Source organism: Canis aureus, chromosome 4 (assembly GCF_053574225.1).
Source record: "Canis aureus isolate CA01 chromosome 4, VMU_Caureus_v.1.0, whole genome shotgun sequence".
Lineage (NCBI taxonomy): Eukaryota > Metazoa > Chordata > Mammalia > Carnivora > Canidae > Canis > Canis aureus.
The window spans coordinates 59,876,575-59,893,559 of record NC_135614.1 but is presented as its reverse complement, the minus strand read 5'-3'; the positions used below and the strand labels follow the sequence as shown (position 1 = coordinate 59,893,559).

Here is a 16,985-nt window from a genome sequence, read left to right as displayed (position 1 = left end):
CAGGTTCCCTGCAGGGAACCCAATGTGGGACTCGATCCCAGGACCCTGGGATCATGACCTGAGCCAAAGGCAGATGCTCAACCACTGAGCCACCCAGGAGTCCCTATAGTTACATTTCTTATCCCACCTCCTCTACAGAGTTCCTCATGGAAAATTCCTACCTTGTCTCAGCTAGAAGAAGACAATGTAAAGTGACGAATCAATGGGTGGGATGAAACAGGACAGAGAGGACAGGAAAGAAAAGTTTCACATGACCAAAAGCCTAGGTATACAGTGGGCCTGTGTCAGAGAGAAAACAATGTTCAGTAGTATAAATGTGATAGAGCTGTCAGAAATTAAAGAGATCAGGGCAGCCCTGGTGGCCCAGCGGTTTAGGGCCACCTTCAGCCCAGGGTGTGATCCTGGAGACCCAGGATTGAGCCCCATGTCAGGCTCCCTGCACGGAGCCTGCTTCTCCCTCTGCCTCTCTCTCTCTCTCTGTCATGAATAAATAAAAATAAAATCTTAAAAAAAAAAGAAAGAAAAAGAAATTAAAGAGATCAGCTATAAAAAATTACAGGCTGAATTTTTTTCCAACTATGGGCCAAATTTGTTAATTTGCCTATCAAGACAGGTTCTGATTCCAGGTAAGATAGAGGATATTGACTCCATAACACTTTGTCCTCCTGAATATAGCTCTAAGACCTAGACAGAATGAATGGAGTAGCTATTTGCAGACTCAGAAAAGTAAATGGTAGCAGGGAGACTGGGCAAGAAGATCAGAATTTGAAGTACCATGGAACCAGTAGTCTTAAACAAGACTTAGAATCTCATGTTTTCAAATATTTCAGGATATAATACAAAACTGCTCAGCATATGAATCCAAATGGCTCAGCACACAAATCCAAAATGGCTCAGCATACAAATCCAAAATTGCTCAGCATACAAAGAAGCAGGAAAATCTTAACTTGGCTGAGAAAGACATTCAGCAGAAGCCAACACTGAGATGCTACAGATGTTGGAATTATTAACAGAGACTTTAAGGCAACTGATGTAAAAATGCTTCATGAAGTAAGGGTGAGTATTCTTGAAAAGAATGGAAAATAGAAAGCCTTAGCAAATATATAGAAGCTATAGAAAAGAACCAAAAGGAAATTTTAGAACTAAAAAGTGTAATAAATGAAATTTAGAAAAAACCTCACTGGGTGGGCTCAGTAGCAAAATAGAGATGACACAGGTAAAGAGCCAATGAACTTGAATATAGAGCAATAGAGATTATCTAGTCTTAACAACAGAGAGAAAAACGATTGGGAAAAAATGAACAAAGCCTCAGGGACCTGTAAAACAATCTGAAAATGTCTAATATTTGTGCATCAGAGTCTCAGAAAGGGGAGAGAAAGAGTGCAGCACAGAAACTGTATTTAAAGAGAGAATAGTTGAATGCTTCCCAAATCTGGCAAAATATAAACCTCTAGATTGAAGACACTCACTGAACCCCAAACAACGTAAACCCAAAGAAATCCACACCCAGACACATCATTTTGGATAACTAATGACAAAGAAAAATCTGGAGCAGAACCAGAAAAAAATGGTGCCTTAGAAGAAACAATACTTTGAATGACTGGATTTCTTATGAGAAACCTTGGAGACAAGACAAAGTAAGAACATAAATAAGGAATAAGAACTGCCAAAATAAAAGGACTGTAAATCTAGAATCCTATAGCCATTGAAAATATCCTCAGGAAAAAAAGGTGAAACTAAAACATTCTCAGATGAAACAATGCTAAAATAATCCCCCACCTGCAGCCCTTCTTAGAAAATTGCTTAAGAAACTCTTCAGACAGAAAGCACATGATACCAGAGGGAAACTCGGAACTTCAGGAGTGCAGGAGAGCAACAGAACAGTAAATTCCTAGGCAATAGAATAGACTACTCTTCTTTTTCTTCCCTTGTGCCCCTGAAGATATGAGTGATGGTAAATCAACGTTATAAACAGTGTAACACTTTCTGATGGTGCATTCAATGTAAGTGGATGTAATACCTAAGAGAAGTACCACAAGAAAGAGAGAGGTAGAGACCTGCATGATGGTAGGCTTGCTACATTCCACTGGAAGTGGCAAAATGTGAATTCTAGGTAGACTCTTAAGTATTTTGTAATTCTTAAAGCAGTCACCCAAAAAAAAAAAAAAAAAAAAAGAAAAGAAAAGAAAGACACCAAAACCAACCAAACAAAAAAGCCTATACAAAGAGATATAGTAAAAAAAAAAAAAAAAAAAGAAAAGAAAAAAAAAAAAAAAACACAGAGACAAGCTAAAATGGGATACTAAATGTGTTACTAAAATGCTAAAATGGGATACTATTTCAAATACTCCAAAAGAAAGCAGGGAAAGGAAAGTAGAAGATTAAAAAAACAGAATGACCAGAAAACAGATACAAAAATAACAGACCTACATCCAACCATATCAATAAGAACATTAAACCAGGGGGCGCCTGGGTGGCTTGATCAGTTCAGTGTCTGCCTTTGGCTCAGGTCATGATCTCAGGGTCCTGGGATAGAGAGACCCTGCATTGGGCTCCCTGCTCAGCAAGGAGTCTGCTTCTCCCTCTGCCTTTGCTCCTCACCCTGCTCACCCTCTCTCTAAATAAAATAATAAAATAAAATAAAATAAAATAATAAAATAAAATAAAATAAAATAAAATAAAATAAATAAAATAAAATAAAATAAAATAATAAAATAAAAATAAAAATAATAAAAAAATAAAATAAAATTAAATTAAATTAAATTAAAATAAAATTAAATTAAAATAAAATAAAATAAAATAAATAAAATAAAATAAAATAAAATATAAAATAAAATAAAATAAAATAAAAATAATAAAAAAATAAAATAAAATAAAATAAAATAAAATAAAATAAAATAAAATAAAATAAATAAAATAAAATAGGGCACCCTGGGTGGCTCAACGGTTTAGCGCCGCCTTCAGGCCAGGGCCTGATCCTGGAGACCTGGGATCGAGTCCCACATTGGGCTCCCTGCATGGAGCTTGCTTCTTCCTCTGCCTGTGTTTCTGCCTCTGTGTGTGTGTGTGTGTCTCTCATGAATAAATAAATAAAATCTTAAAAATAAATAAATAAATAAAATCTTAAAAAATAAGAATGCTAAATTAAATGGTTCAAACATTGTAAAAAAGACAGAGATTGTCAGAATGGATCTTATTAAAAAAAAAAAAACCCAGCTATGGGCTATTTACAAGAAACCCACTTTAAATATATGTCACAGGTAGATTAAAAAGCAAAAAGGTAGAAAAAACATTAATCAAAGGAAAATTGCTGTGGCTATATTCATTTCAGATGAAGTACACTTAAGAATAAGGAATATTATGAGGAATAAAGAAGGACATTATATAATGATGAAGAGGTTAGTTTTCTAAGAAAACATAATCCTCAGTGTTTATATACCTAACAAAGGAGCTTCAAAATACATGAAGCAAAAATGAACAGAACTGAAAGGAGAAATGGACAAATATACACAATTATGGTAGGGGTCTGCAACACTCTGCAGTATTCAGTAGAAAAAGGAAGTGTAAAATCTGGAAGAATACAGAGGAACGGAACACTGTCAACATCCTGATTTAACTAATTTATAAAGTACAACTTACAGTGGCATAATACACATGTTTTCAAGTGCACATAAAACACTCACAAGATAGACCATATCCTGAACCATAAAACAAGCCTTAAAAAAAAAAAAAAAAAAAAAAAAAAAAAAAACAAGCCTTAACCAGAAAAGGAGCAAAATACAAACTATGTTTTCTGACCATAATGAAACCAAACTGGAAATCAGTCACAGAAAGAGAACTATAAATCTCCAAACACTTATGAGTGTTCAATGAGCCAAAGAGGAAGTCTCAAAGGAAACTAGAAAATATTCTGAACTGAACAAAAATGAAAATACAAAAACATCAATCCATGGGATTTAGGGAGAAATTTATAGCACTAAGTGCTTATGTTAAAGGAGAAGGGTCTCGGGGTGCCTGGGTGGCTCAGCAGTTAAGCATCTGCCTTCAGCCCAGGGCATGATCCTGAAGACCCAGGATTGAGTCCTACGTCGGGCTCCCTGCATGGAGCCTGCTTCTCCCTCTGCCCTGTATCTCTGCCTCTCTCTCTCTCTCTCTCTGTGTATGTCATGAATGAATAAAAAATCTTAAAAAAAAAAAAAAGAGAAGGGTCTCAAATCAGTCATCTAAACTTCCAGCTTAAGAAATCACAAAAAGAAGAGCTAAGTATAAAGCAGGCAAACAGAAGGAAGAAAATAAAGATAACAGAAATCAATGAAAATCAAAATGGAAAAATCAGGGGGAAAAAATCAAGGAAACCAAAAGCTGGGTTGGGGAAAGGATTAATAAAGTTGATGGACCCTAAATAAGACTGACAAAGAAGAAAGAGAATACACAAACTACCAATTTCAAGAAATTAAGAGGAAATATCACCACAGACACAGAAGATATTTATAACAATAGTATGAGACTACTACAACAATTCCATGCATATAAGCTCAATAACTTAGGTGAATTGTAGCAATTCCTGAAGAACCACAAACTACCCAAACTCACCCAAGGTAAAATACATAACCTGGGCATTCCTATAACTAACTATTAAAGAATTTGAATGTGTACTTAAATACTTTCTGGAAAAGAGATGTTTGAGAACAGATGGTTTATTCACAAACTCTGCTGAACATTTAAAAATGATACAATACCAGTTCTATACAATCTTTTCCAGAAATGAAAGGGGAAGGGACAGTTCTCAATCATTCCATGAGGCAAGCTATACCTTGAAACGAAAACCAGATAGATGGTACAGAAAAAGAGCCCTAGTGAACATAGACACAAACATCTTCAGTGAAATATTACCAACTCGAATTCAGAAATACATGAAAATGAATAATACAATGTGACCAAGTAGGGTTTATGCCAGGAATACAAGGCTAGGTGCAAAATTTGAAACTCAAATCAATGTAACCCAAAATATTAACAGTCCAAAGAAGAAAAATCACACAATTATATGAGTCATAGATCTAAGTGTAAAACTTTAAACCATACAAATTTTGGAAGACAATATAGAAGATTTTTGTTGTCTGGGGTTCAGTATTGAATTTTTAAGATATGATACCAAAAGCATAATGAAAAAAGAAAAAATAATAAATTGAAATTTATCAAAATTGAAGACTTTGCTTTGTAACATACATTGTTAAGAGAATGAGAAAAAAAAAAAACCCTACAGACTAGGAGAAAATATGTGCAAATACAAAGGACTTGTATCCAAAATGTATAAAGATGTCTCAAAACTCAACAGTAAGAACAAGCAAGCTAGTTAATGGGTAAGAGACTTGAATGGACATTTGACCAGATGATATACAGACCACAGGTAAGCACAAGAAAAAATGGTCAACATCATTAGTCATTACTGAAATGCAAATCAAACCCATGATGATATATCACCACACACCAATTAGAACAGCTAAGGTTAAAAAAAAAAGTTGGCAAGTATTCAGTGAGAAGCAACAGTGGAATTCCTGTACTGCTCAGGGGAATGCAAAATGGTAGCCACGTAGGAAATCAGTTTCCCATTTCTCATGAGGCTGAACATACATTTACTATATGGCCTATTCATCCTACTCTTGCATTATTTACCCAAGGGAAATGGAAACTTATGAACACACAGAAATCTGTACATGAATGTTCCAAAGAGCCTTATTCACATTCGCTTCAAACTGGAAACAATCCATATGTCTTACAAGTGGATGAGTAAACAATGGCCTTGAAAAGACAAAACTATAGTGATGGGGAACAAATCAGTAGGTACCAGGAATTGGTGTAGGGGTGGAGATGAGTACAGAAGGATAGCCTGAGGGGCACCTGGGTGGCTCAGTCAGTTAAGTGTCGGACTCTTGGTTTCCACTCAGATCATGATCTCAGGGTTGTGGGCTCAGGCTCCCCCGCAGGCTTCACACAGTGTGGAGAGTCTACTTGGGAATTCCCTTTCTCCCTCTTCCTCTATCCCTTCTCTTTCTTATGTGCTCTCTAATAAAATGAAATAAAATATTAAAAAAAAAAAAAGGATAGCCTGATAGAATTGGGGGGAGGTGGAATTGTTTTGTATCAGATTAAGGTGATGATCACGTGAATGTATACCTGTGTTAGAATGTATGGAACGGTACACCAAAAAAGTCAATTTTACTGTGATAATTTTAAAAATAAAAACATGAATAAGTAAATAAATCTTTAAAAAAAGTTTTAAAAATAAAAACAAAAAAGAAAACAAAAGACAACAAAGAATCATCAATATGGAAAACTACCACTAGTTTTTCCCAGTTATCTATGTATCATTTCCCAAACAAATAAAATCCTTTATTTTCCCTCCCACTATGCTTTTTATTCATTCATTTCATACACATTTATGTACCACCTAATATAAGCCAAGTGATTTAGAAATATCTATGAAGGAATTCTGACTGGTGGAAAGAACTCAAGACAAGCAGTCCCTTCTCCTCTGGGGTTTTTACAAAAGGAAAATTTTCTTATCAATATATTTATAATGCTAAAAAGGGTATCAAAGCAATGTGCAGAGAACAAAGTTGCTTTCCTACAATAGCCTAGTGACATGGGAAAGGTAGATTTTATTTTTTAAAAGATTTTGTTTATTTATTACAGAGAGAGAACATGAGTGGTGGGGGAGTGCAGAGCATGAGGGAGAAGCAGACTCCCTGCTGAGCAGGGAACCAGACTATGTGGGGCTTGATCCCAGGACCCTGAGATCATGACCTGAGCGGAGCAGACGCTGAACTGACTGAGCCACCCAGGCGCCCAGGGAAGGTAGATTTTAGAGATATGGAAACCCAACTGAGATTCAACGTAGATTGTAGAGGCATAGACATTGAACTAAGGTTGAGTGACAGGCCCAGGATTGCACAGCACGTTAGAATTAAAACACAGCTCTTCAAATTCCCTGGGCGAGGGCTTCAAATCCATTCCAAAACATTTTGTGCTAATGTTGCAATATGTTTCAAGAATCTTAAAATTGTTCAGACCTCTGTTCTAGTTATTCCGTTTCTGGGAATCTAAGGACATAACGTGAAATGTGGGCACATCTTTATGCAAAAGACGTTTAGTGCGGTGTTATTTACAGCAGTTAAAATCTGGAAGTCTAGACTCACAGGATATAAGGAAAACCATGTATGCAATAGTCTAACCTTTATCAACATTTACAAGCAGAATAATTACTTGGAAACATGTGGGAAACAATGTTAAATGAAAAGAACAGATCTAAAATTTCACATATAAAATCATCCCAACTGGGGTCGCCTGGGTGGCTCAGTAGGTTGAGCATCTGACTCTTGCTTTCAGCTCAGGTCATGATATCAGGGTGGTGAGATCAAGCCCCAAGCTGGAGGCTCCTTGAGATTCCCTCTCCCAGCTGCTCTCTCTCCCTCTGCTCCTCCTCCTGCTCTGGTGCTCTCTCTCTCTCTCTTTCTCTCAAATAAATAAGTAAATCTTAAAAAAAAAAATCCTATCTGTATCTTTAAAAGATAGTTTTTGGGAAAGATCATGCAAATACTAATGATTAAAGTAAACAATGGTATAACATTTTCTAGGTCTGTTTCAATAGAATAAGAAATGTACATAACCTTCTCCAAAGAAGTTATACAAATGGCCAAAAAGCACATGAAAAGGTGCTCAGCAAAATTAGGCATTAGGAAAATGCAAATCAAAACCACTAGGAGATACCACTCCACTCCCCACTAGGATGGCGACAATGACAACAATAGCAGCAAGAATGGAAAGACAAGTGTTGGCAAGGATGCGGTGCAACTGGAAGCCTCGTGGTTGCTGATGGGGATGCAGAGTGGCGCAGCTGCTGTAGCAAACACTTTGGCGTTTTCTCAAAAAGTGGAACATAGATTTACTGTATGAGCCTGCAATTCTACTGCTGGGTGTACACCCAGGGTAACTGAAAGTGGGTGTGCAAGCAGGTGCTTGTACTAGTGGCACTATTCGCGGTGGCCAAAGGGTGGAGGCAGCCCAGGTGTTCATCAACTAATAAACAAATAACAAAGTATGGTGGGTCCATACCAATAATAATGGATATGACTCAGCTATAAAAAGGAATGGAGTAGTTTTTCAAGTGGGAGAGGAAAAAAGAAATTGTAGCATAAATGTAAGCTGAAGCATGGATGTGCCCTGCAAACATTATGCTGGGTGAAGAAGCCAGACATGGGGTGGGATGGTAGGTCACAGATGGTAAGATTCTATTTACTGAGGGTCGACTGGTGGCAGCCAGGGGCTAGGAGGTTGGGGAGGGATGGACTGCTTGGTGGGTATGGGACTCACTTTCAGGGTGATGAGAGTGTACTGGAATGTGATGGGGTGATGGTTGCAGGGCACTGTGAATGTACGAAATGTCACTAATGGTAATGGTCTTATGTGTATGCTACCAAAATAAAAAAAAATACATGAACTTTGACACACCAACTTTACTAGAATGTTATTCAATTTTTAAAAAGATTTTATTTATTTATTCATGAGAGACACAGAGAGAGAGGCAGAGACACAGGCAGAGGGAGAAGCAGGCTCCATGCAGGGAACCTGACGTGGGACTCTATCCCAGGACCCCAGGATCACACCCTGAGCCTAAGGCAGACGCTCAACCACTGAGCTACCCAGGCATCCTACTAGAATATTATTCTCAAGAAAAAGTCATGAATGTGGCAAAGATGTACAAAACAGAGTTTACTGTGTAAGTATCGTTGCTATTATAAACAATGGCAAAAGTTTGAAATTATCTAAATGCTTAACCAATGGGCTCAGATGAACAAGGGCTGACATTAGAATGCTGTGCAATTACTAAAACTTATGTTACAGAAGTGTAATGACAAGATATTAATAGAATTCAAAGTGAGAACAATTTATTTCCTCCCCCAATGTCTGTGTGTTTATGTGTATAGATGAATATCCCAGGTACACGTACACACACACACACACAGAATGAAAGGGATCCATAGCAAAGGGATAACATTGACTAGTTCTGGTGGAATTACATACAATTTTAATTTTCTCAATAATATAATAAACACTAATAATTGTTTGCTAACTATCTTGTGAAATATTAGGCATTGTTCTAAATGTTATCTATCCATCTACCTGTACATCAAATCATTTAATTCTCATAAAGACCCTATGTATTAGGGTCTTAGAATTTAACTAAATTCTTCAAGTTTACATAACCAGTAAGAGAAGAGGTGAAGATGGGATTCAAACCTGTGGCTGCAGAGCCTCAGATCCCAACCACTATGCGGTAAGATCATTTTGTTTGATCCATAGAGTCTAAATTTTATGATGGCCACATCACATATAAAAAGAAAGAAAGTTATCTGAAAAAAATTGCCTAACTATAAATTTTAAGAGCTGTCATTGTTGTAGGGAAGGAATATGGATATTTTAAAAAGAATACGAATTCTTTTTTAAATGGAAAGGGGGGAAAACTCTCTCAATTAAGGTTAAACAAAGCATGGCGTCAGTTTTAAAGTCATGTCCAAAAGGACAAGTCCCAGGACCCTGAAGATTCCAGCCCTGAAGCAGCCAACTATTTGTGGACCAGAGGCAGGAGGGAGGGGCCAGAAGCGGGGGTGGGTGTGGGGCAATAGTAGAAAGGAGGGGTCAGAGGCAAAAGAGAGGGACCAGAGACAGGAGTGGGGGCCAGTGAGAGTCCGGAATTCGAGAGGTGAATTGGGGAGGTGGGAAGAAAAGAAGGACCCTTCTAAACCCTTGCTAGTGAAGCATCTCCATCCTTACCTTGCAGGGTCTCCTCATGCTCTCCGTCCAGGACTCTTCGCTGTTCATCCAGTTTCTCTCGAAGCTCTAGCTCCCTCTCCTTCTCTACCTGGGGGCGGGAAGTGGTTCAGCGGGGCTTCACTGATCCACACACCAACCCCTGGAGCTTTGTGGAGGTCGGTGATCAGAGTCCCACCCCATCATCCAAGTGATGGAAACAACCTGAGCTCAGAGTGGGCACAGACTTTCAAGACATAGTAAACTTGATGCCCTCTCCAGGCAGGAAGTCTTTGTACTGTGTTAGAGTGTTTCCCAATCTTACACTGCATACAATGAGTATAATGAATTACATGCAAGCAGTTACAAATATTTAGTCAAAAGATAAAGGACTTCCTACTGGGTAAAGGAGTAAGAGATACTTACATCAAAATCGAAAGGTAGTCCTCAAGATTAGAAGGGAGGAGGAAAAGAGAGGGCTTGTGTGTCACCTGGACTTACCTGTTGGGCCCATTTCTTCCTCTCTTCCTCATGTTGCTGGAGAATTCTGGTTATCTCCTTCTGGCACTGCTCGGCCTCCTCAGATGGGCAGAGCTGGACAGCTGTGGCTACAGGTGAGGAAGCAAAAAATTCACACACAGCAGAGGGGAGGTCAGGGATGTGGCAGAGAGGATGTAGGAGGTCAGGGGTAAGTGGTGACAACTCCAGTCTCCAGCTCAAGAATGGTTTTAGATGGGAGATCCAGAGGATCCCTGGGTGGCGCAGCGGTTTGGCACCTGCCTTTGGCCCAGGGTGCGATCCTGGAGACCCGGGATCGAATCCCACGTCGGGCTCCCTGCATGGAGCCTGCTTCTCCCTCTGCCTATGTCTCTGCCTCTCTCTCTCTGTGACTATCATTAAAAAAAAAAAAAAAATAGATGGGAGATCCACCTTCAGCACCAGCCCCTCACATCTCTCTGGCTTCAGAGACCCTCTTTAGTGTAGGAGCCAGTGATCTCATTATGGCCCCTTAGGATCTAGAGCAGAGCTGGGAACTCAGAGGACGGACTCAGCCCATTAACATGCTCTAGCTCATATCTAAAATTTAAAAAAGGGGGATGCTTGGGTGGCTCAGTGGTTGAGCATCTGCCTTCAGCTCAGGTTGTGATCCTAGGGTCCTGGGATCAAGTCCCACATCTGGCTCTCCGCGGGGAGTCTGCTTCTCCCTCTGCCTATGTCTCTGCCTCTCTCTGTATCTCTCATGAATAAATAAAATCTTTTAAAAATTTTTTAAAAAATAAATAAAAGTTTTAAAAAGTTGCTGAGATTTACTTTTACTTCATATACAGATTTCCAGTTTTGCTTGAAGAAGCCCAAGAACTGGCCGCATATACCTTTGTGCCACCCAGGAGTTGACGCTGAGGCACAGCTGTCTTCCCCTTTGTACAGGATGTGGCTCTGCCATTTGCCACAGTCCTTGCCTCTCTCTCCAGAGGGCACATAGAGGGGACCACTCCATCACTTGCTTTACCTGCTGGGGCTGGAGCCTGTGAGTGTCTGGGTGTGTGACCCCCGACTTTTAGCATCCCCTACCCCCATCCTGGCCAACGGCCAGCTAGCTGGAGGCAGAGGGGCTGCTGTGAGTGGGAAGAAGCCTCAAACTGGAAACCTAGATCTCATTAGGGAAACTCCAACACAGGTCCTGCCAATGCCACTCTGAGTCCAACAGGCTCTGGGTGTGACCCAATGCATGATCCACCCTCCCTGTGCCTCAGTTACTCAATATGGGAAACTGGGAAAATAATATTATCTAGCTCACAGGGCTATAGAGATGATTAAATCTGGAAACAATGGCAACAGAAATTATATGAGCAAGATAAGGAGTACTGAGTGCTTACCCAGTGCTCAGGAACCTGTTGAAAGTGCCCCACAGGGAATACGCAGTCCTCACAACAACCCACTGTGGCGGGTACTGTGTTTATCCCCATTTCACAGAGAAGGAAACTGAGAGACAGAGAAGTTATGCAATTGGGCCAGGATCACCCAGCTCACAGTTGGGGGAGAAGGGCTTTAAACCTGCACAGTCTGATCCCACGGCAAGCACCCCTCATTGCCACCTTAACTCTGCTTGCTTACGTACAAAAAGCAGTAAGTGTACTGCCAGGTATTTAGAGGTAGCTCAATAAATGCGCTTTATTTTGAACTACATGCTCTCTAGAGATTCATCATTGCTCATGACAAGTATTAGAGGGGCTGGCATTACTGCTGTGGCTGGCATTATTATATCCATGTTAGTATTATTATCACAGAGTGCCACAGACAGCACTGGCAAAGGGCTTGGGGAGAAAGGTGAAGAATGGGGCTGCTAGCCAGTTAGCTGGCACTGGGCCTCCTATCGGGGTTGGGGAGGAGAGTAGTGAGTCAGTGCCCTGGAGCCCGGGGGACAGCGGTGACCACATTCAGGGAACCCCAGACTCTCACAAACCATTTGGCTCAGGCTCCCAAATGTTGGTCCACAAGACCAGTCCCAGACTGGCCCCAGCCAGGGAGAAGCTCATAAAAAACATAAATCATCACCAATACCATCAGCCCCCGTCCAAGAGATTCCCGTTTAGCTGGTCTGTGGTGGGGCCCCAGAATCTGTATCTTTGTAGCTCCTCCAGGTAATTCTCGTGCACAGGCGGATGATAGAACCTCTGAATTCTGGTCCAGTTGCTTATCTGGTGCTTGAACTCTGTCTACAACGGCCCTGACAGTCTCCAGTCTGTAACTGAACACTTTCGAGGTGGAGAGCTCATTTCATTAGTAGGTAGCTCTGATGGTTTTAAACCAACAATCACACAAAAAAATCCTTTGAGATTGAACTGAATTCCACCTGCCTGTTTCTGTCACCTTGAGGCCCTTGTGCTGACCTCTGAGTCACACTGAACAAGGCTTATCTTTCTTCTCTACAGGGGCACTTCAGACACTTGGAGAGATCTGCTGTCTTTTATTGCAACATCTTCTTTCCAGGTAGAACATCCTCTGCTCCTTTAATTGCTCCTTACAGGACATGGTTTCCAGATTCCTCACCAGCCTGATCTGTCTCCATTGTACTCCCTCCAATTTTTCTGGATTCCCCTAAAAATGTACTTTCCAGAAATAAACTCAGCACTCTGGGTGTGGCATTAATAGCCAGGAACGGGTCAGGACTATCACCTCCCTGATTTTAGACATGATACTCCTATTAATGTAACCTACCTAAGGTCTCATGAGATAATTAAATAGCTATATCACTTCTGTTGATTATAAAGTAGGAAACCTCATGGATGGAGAGGAGGGCATTTATAGGGCTGCCTACTCACCTGTGTCCCCATTGAGGGGACCTAATTCCTGTGGCTCTGGTCTGGGTGGCTGATCTGGTTTTCGGCGCCTCTGGAAGAAATGAGACAACAATGAAGTGAAGGTAGGGGCACCTGGGTGGCTCAGTGGTTGAGCGTCTGCCTTTGGCTCAGGTCATGATCCCGGGGTTTTGGGATCGAGTCCCACATCAAGCTCCCCTTAGAGAGCCTGCTTCTGCCTCTGCCTATGTCTCTGTCTCTGTGTGTCTCTCATGAATAAATAAGGTAGGAAGTCAATGTGAGGATGTATGCTATACTGGATCCTTCCAAAGGCAAGACAGGACTGATTTCCAGTTATGCCAGACCTTGCCCTGGATCCAGTTGCTTAGGCTGCCTCCCTCACTAGCCGAAGGCAGCACTCCCTCTGTAGGGAAGGGGTTCCCATAGCAGGATTTCTCATCATCACCAGGGAAACCTTCAGTGGGGAGCTTGATGCTGATTGACCTCTCCTTAGATTCTTGTGGTTTGTGAACCAACCAGAAGGCCCTCCCTGCCCACCTCTTCCTTCTCCCAGCACTTACTCAGACCTTTTGCTATTATCCTCACCCAGTTAGAGCTGAAACTTTCCAATCTTGAATTCAGAGACAATTACCCTTTCCTCTGAGGACCTACGCTTACCACAGCTTCCTTCCAAGTTCCCTATATTTGGGACAAAGCATCAGAAGTCCAAGCCATGGGGGTGGGGGGTGCTTGGGTGGCTCAGTAGGGTAAGTTTCCAACTCTTGGTTTTGGCTCATGTCGTGATCTCAGGGTCCTGGGATTGAGCCCTATGTCCGGCTGATGCTCAGTGCAGAGTCTGGTTGTCTGCTCCTCTCCCTGCTCTCTCTCTCTCAAATAAATAAATCAGTTCTTGGGGCACCTGAGTGGCTCAGTGGATGAGTGTCTACCTTTGGCTCAGGGCATGATCCCAGGATCCAGGGAGAGGGTTGCACACCGGGCTTCTTGTAGGGAGCCTACTTCTCCCTCTGCCTGTGTCTCTGCCTCTCTCTGTGGGTCTCTTATGAGTAAATACATAAAATCTTTTTTAAAAAAATCAATTCTTTAAAAAGAGAAGAGGTCCAAGCCATGGTTTTACCATGATTATTCTTTGTTAGAGGGGGTGCTTCTCCCAACTATAAAGAGGCAGTGGTACTTACTTGACAGATGGGGATAAGACACCATACTCAGGATGTACTGGGCATCATGATGTCTTATCTATACTACCTTAGCAAATCTTCAGAATGATCCTGGGAAATATGAATATCACCAATTTATTTTTAAAAATATTTTATTTATTTATTCATGAAAGACACAGAGAGAGAGAGAGAGAGAGAGAGAGAGAGAGAGAGAGAAGCAGGCTCCATGCAGGGGGCCCGATGTGGGACTCAATCCCAGGACTGCAGGATCACGCCCTGAGTCAGAGGCAGATGCTTAACCGCTGAGCCACCCAGGGGTCCCTGAATATCCCCAATTTAAAGAAGAGGCAGCTGAGGCTAAGTGAAGTCAGGACTCAATCAAGGTAGATTAGCGAATCGTTGGCAGAGTCAAGGATTTGAGCCATACCTCTGGGTGCTTTAACCAATGTTGGCCAGTATTGGGTGAATCTGATCAAAGGAGGGAACAGATGCCAAAGGGCTGTATTCCAGAGCAGTGCCAGTGGCTCCCAGATTTTCAAGTTTCGTAAATGGTATCTTTTAATTGGAGAGTTGATATGGGTTGATGAGAAAGGATGCTGAAAAATATTATTTGCAGACTAACACTATCATTTCATAAAATAGAGCACATGATAACCTTCCAAAATATAGTAAGGAAAGCTCAAGACTTTTCTTCTGGGAAAGGGGAACTGACATGCTTATTCAACGTTATACACACACCTACACCTTTAATTTTTTCCACTTCACCCCAGCTGGTGGAAAGTCGGTCAAGGCCTGGCCCTGGCCACTGGGCCAGAATCTGGGGTAGAAAAAAAAAAAAGTTAAGCCATTCTGTACACTTTTAAAAATGTTTTCGGGTAGTAACTAGACTTACTGTGCTGATTACTTCACAATATATGCAAACATCTAATCATTGTTGTATACCTGAAACTAATATAATATTCATATGTCAATTATACCTTTAAAAAAGGATGCTTTGGGACGCCTGGATGGCTCAGCAGTTGAGCGTCTGTCTTTAGCTCAGGGCATGATCCCGGGGTTCCAGGATTGAGTCCCGCATCGGGCTCTCTGTGAGGAGTCTGCTCCCTCTGCCTATGTCTCTGCCTTTCTCTCTGTCTCTTATGAATAAATAATAAAATCTCTAAAAAAATGTTTTTTAAAGATGCTTTTAAAAAACAAAAAAAATTTCTAGATCCCATTTTAAGAAACACTTAAAAGGGGCATCTGTGTGGCTCAGTCAGTTAAGCATCTGACTCTTGATTTCAGCCCAGGTCATGATCTCAGGGCTGAGATGAGGCTCGTGTCCAGGCTCCATGCTGTCTGGCTCCATGCTGGGTGTGGAGCCTGCATAAGATTCCCTCTCTCCCCGACCCTGTTCCCCTCCCCCATCTCCCTCTCTAAAAAAAAAAAAAAAAAGAGAGAGAGAGAGAGAGAGAGAGAGAGAGAGAGAAATAAATAAGCCAGCCTATGGGAAGGCTTTGAAAATGTTCCATTACGAATTATCACTGTAAAAGACAAACTTTACTTTTTACTATGGTAACAGATTTTTAAAAGTAAATTATTGCACAAAATTATTAACAATTTCCTGAACTAAAGAATGATTGAAATGCTGCTAGAAAGCATACTTCTGGCTGGAGAAGGAAGTCAAGTCAAGGGAAGGCTTCTACAACCTTCAACTCCTGCCCCCAAAGTACCCAGCCCAGAGCCTGGTACGATGTGAGCCCCTGGCCAGTTGAACATGACACGGCACTATCACCCCCATCCAGGTCAGTGGCTGGGGCAGGCGCTCCGTGGCTGCGGATGCCTGACAACTGAGTTCTCCTTCCACCCTGTGAAGACGGGGCTCTCCCTGCCCAGGCGAGAGGGGATGCCTGGCCCAGGCACAAGCCAGGGGAGCTGTCAGAGCAAGAATCAGGGAAGTGATGGGAGCCAGCCTCTCTACTCTGGCCTGTAGGAAGAAGGGAGATAAGTGCTTGTCACATCCTGGTTGCCACCACTGGTTATACTCATCTGGGGATGTTTTTATGGGACTGAGAATTCCTGAATTCCAGTCCTGGCTCTTCTACAAACCTGGGCAAATTTCTTCCCTTCTTTGGGCTCCTGCTCCCTCCTTTGCAAAACAGAGTCAAGAACACAGTAGTGGATCCCCACGGTGTTCCAACTCTAGGCCTCTGCCCACAGCCCCTCTCGATAGCGCTGATGGGCAGAGTAATTACAGTGAGGAAACCCAGGGAAGCAAGACATGGTCACATTGTGCCTTGATGGCAAAATCCACATCAGAACCAGGTCTTAGCACATTAGAGATGGAGTGGTGTGTTAAGAACTCTGGGATTTAGGGATGTCTGGATGGCTCAGTCGGTTAAGCTCTTGGTCATGATCTTGGGGTTGTGGGATTGAGACCCACTGTCCGGCTCTGTGCTCAGCATGGAATCTGCTTCTCTCCCTCTGCCCCTTCCCACCCGCCCCCACCCCAATCTCTATCTCTAAAATAAATAAATAAATAATAAAATCTTAAAAAAAAAAAAAAAAGAACTCTGGGATTCTAGAATTACCCAGACCTGGATTCAAATCCTAAATCTAACACTGTATGATGGCATGGCCTCTCTAAACCTTGGTTGCCTCATGAGATTGTTTTAAGGATTAGATGGGATAATGTACCTATAATGTCTGGCATAGTCTAAGAGCT

The 16,985-nt window shown here is 41.5% G+C and overlaps 1 protein-coding gene across 1 annotated transcript in view; it reads right to left on the bottom strand.

The window, feature by feature from the left end:
• Window positions 1–16,985, bottom strand: part of CCDC69 (coiled-coil domain containing 69) — a 36,968-nt gene that overhangs the window by 7,440 nt on the left and 12,543 nt on the right. Inside the window, exons 2-4 of the mRNA XM_077895836.1 lie at window positions 13,131–13,200; window positions 10,309–10,415; window positions 9,832–9,919 (exon numbers count right to left, since the gene is read on the bottom strand). Coding sequence (XP_077751962.1) covers window positions 9,832–9,919; window positions 10,309–10,415; window positions 13,131–13,200 — 265 coding nt within the window. The remainder of the gene's footprint in view (window positions 1–9,831; window positions 9,920–10,308; window positions 10,416–13,130; window positions 13,201–16,985) is intronic.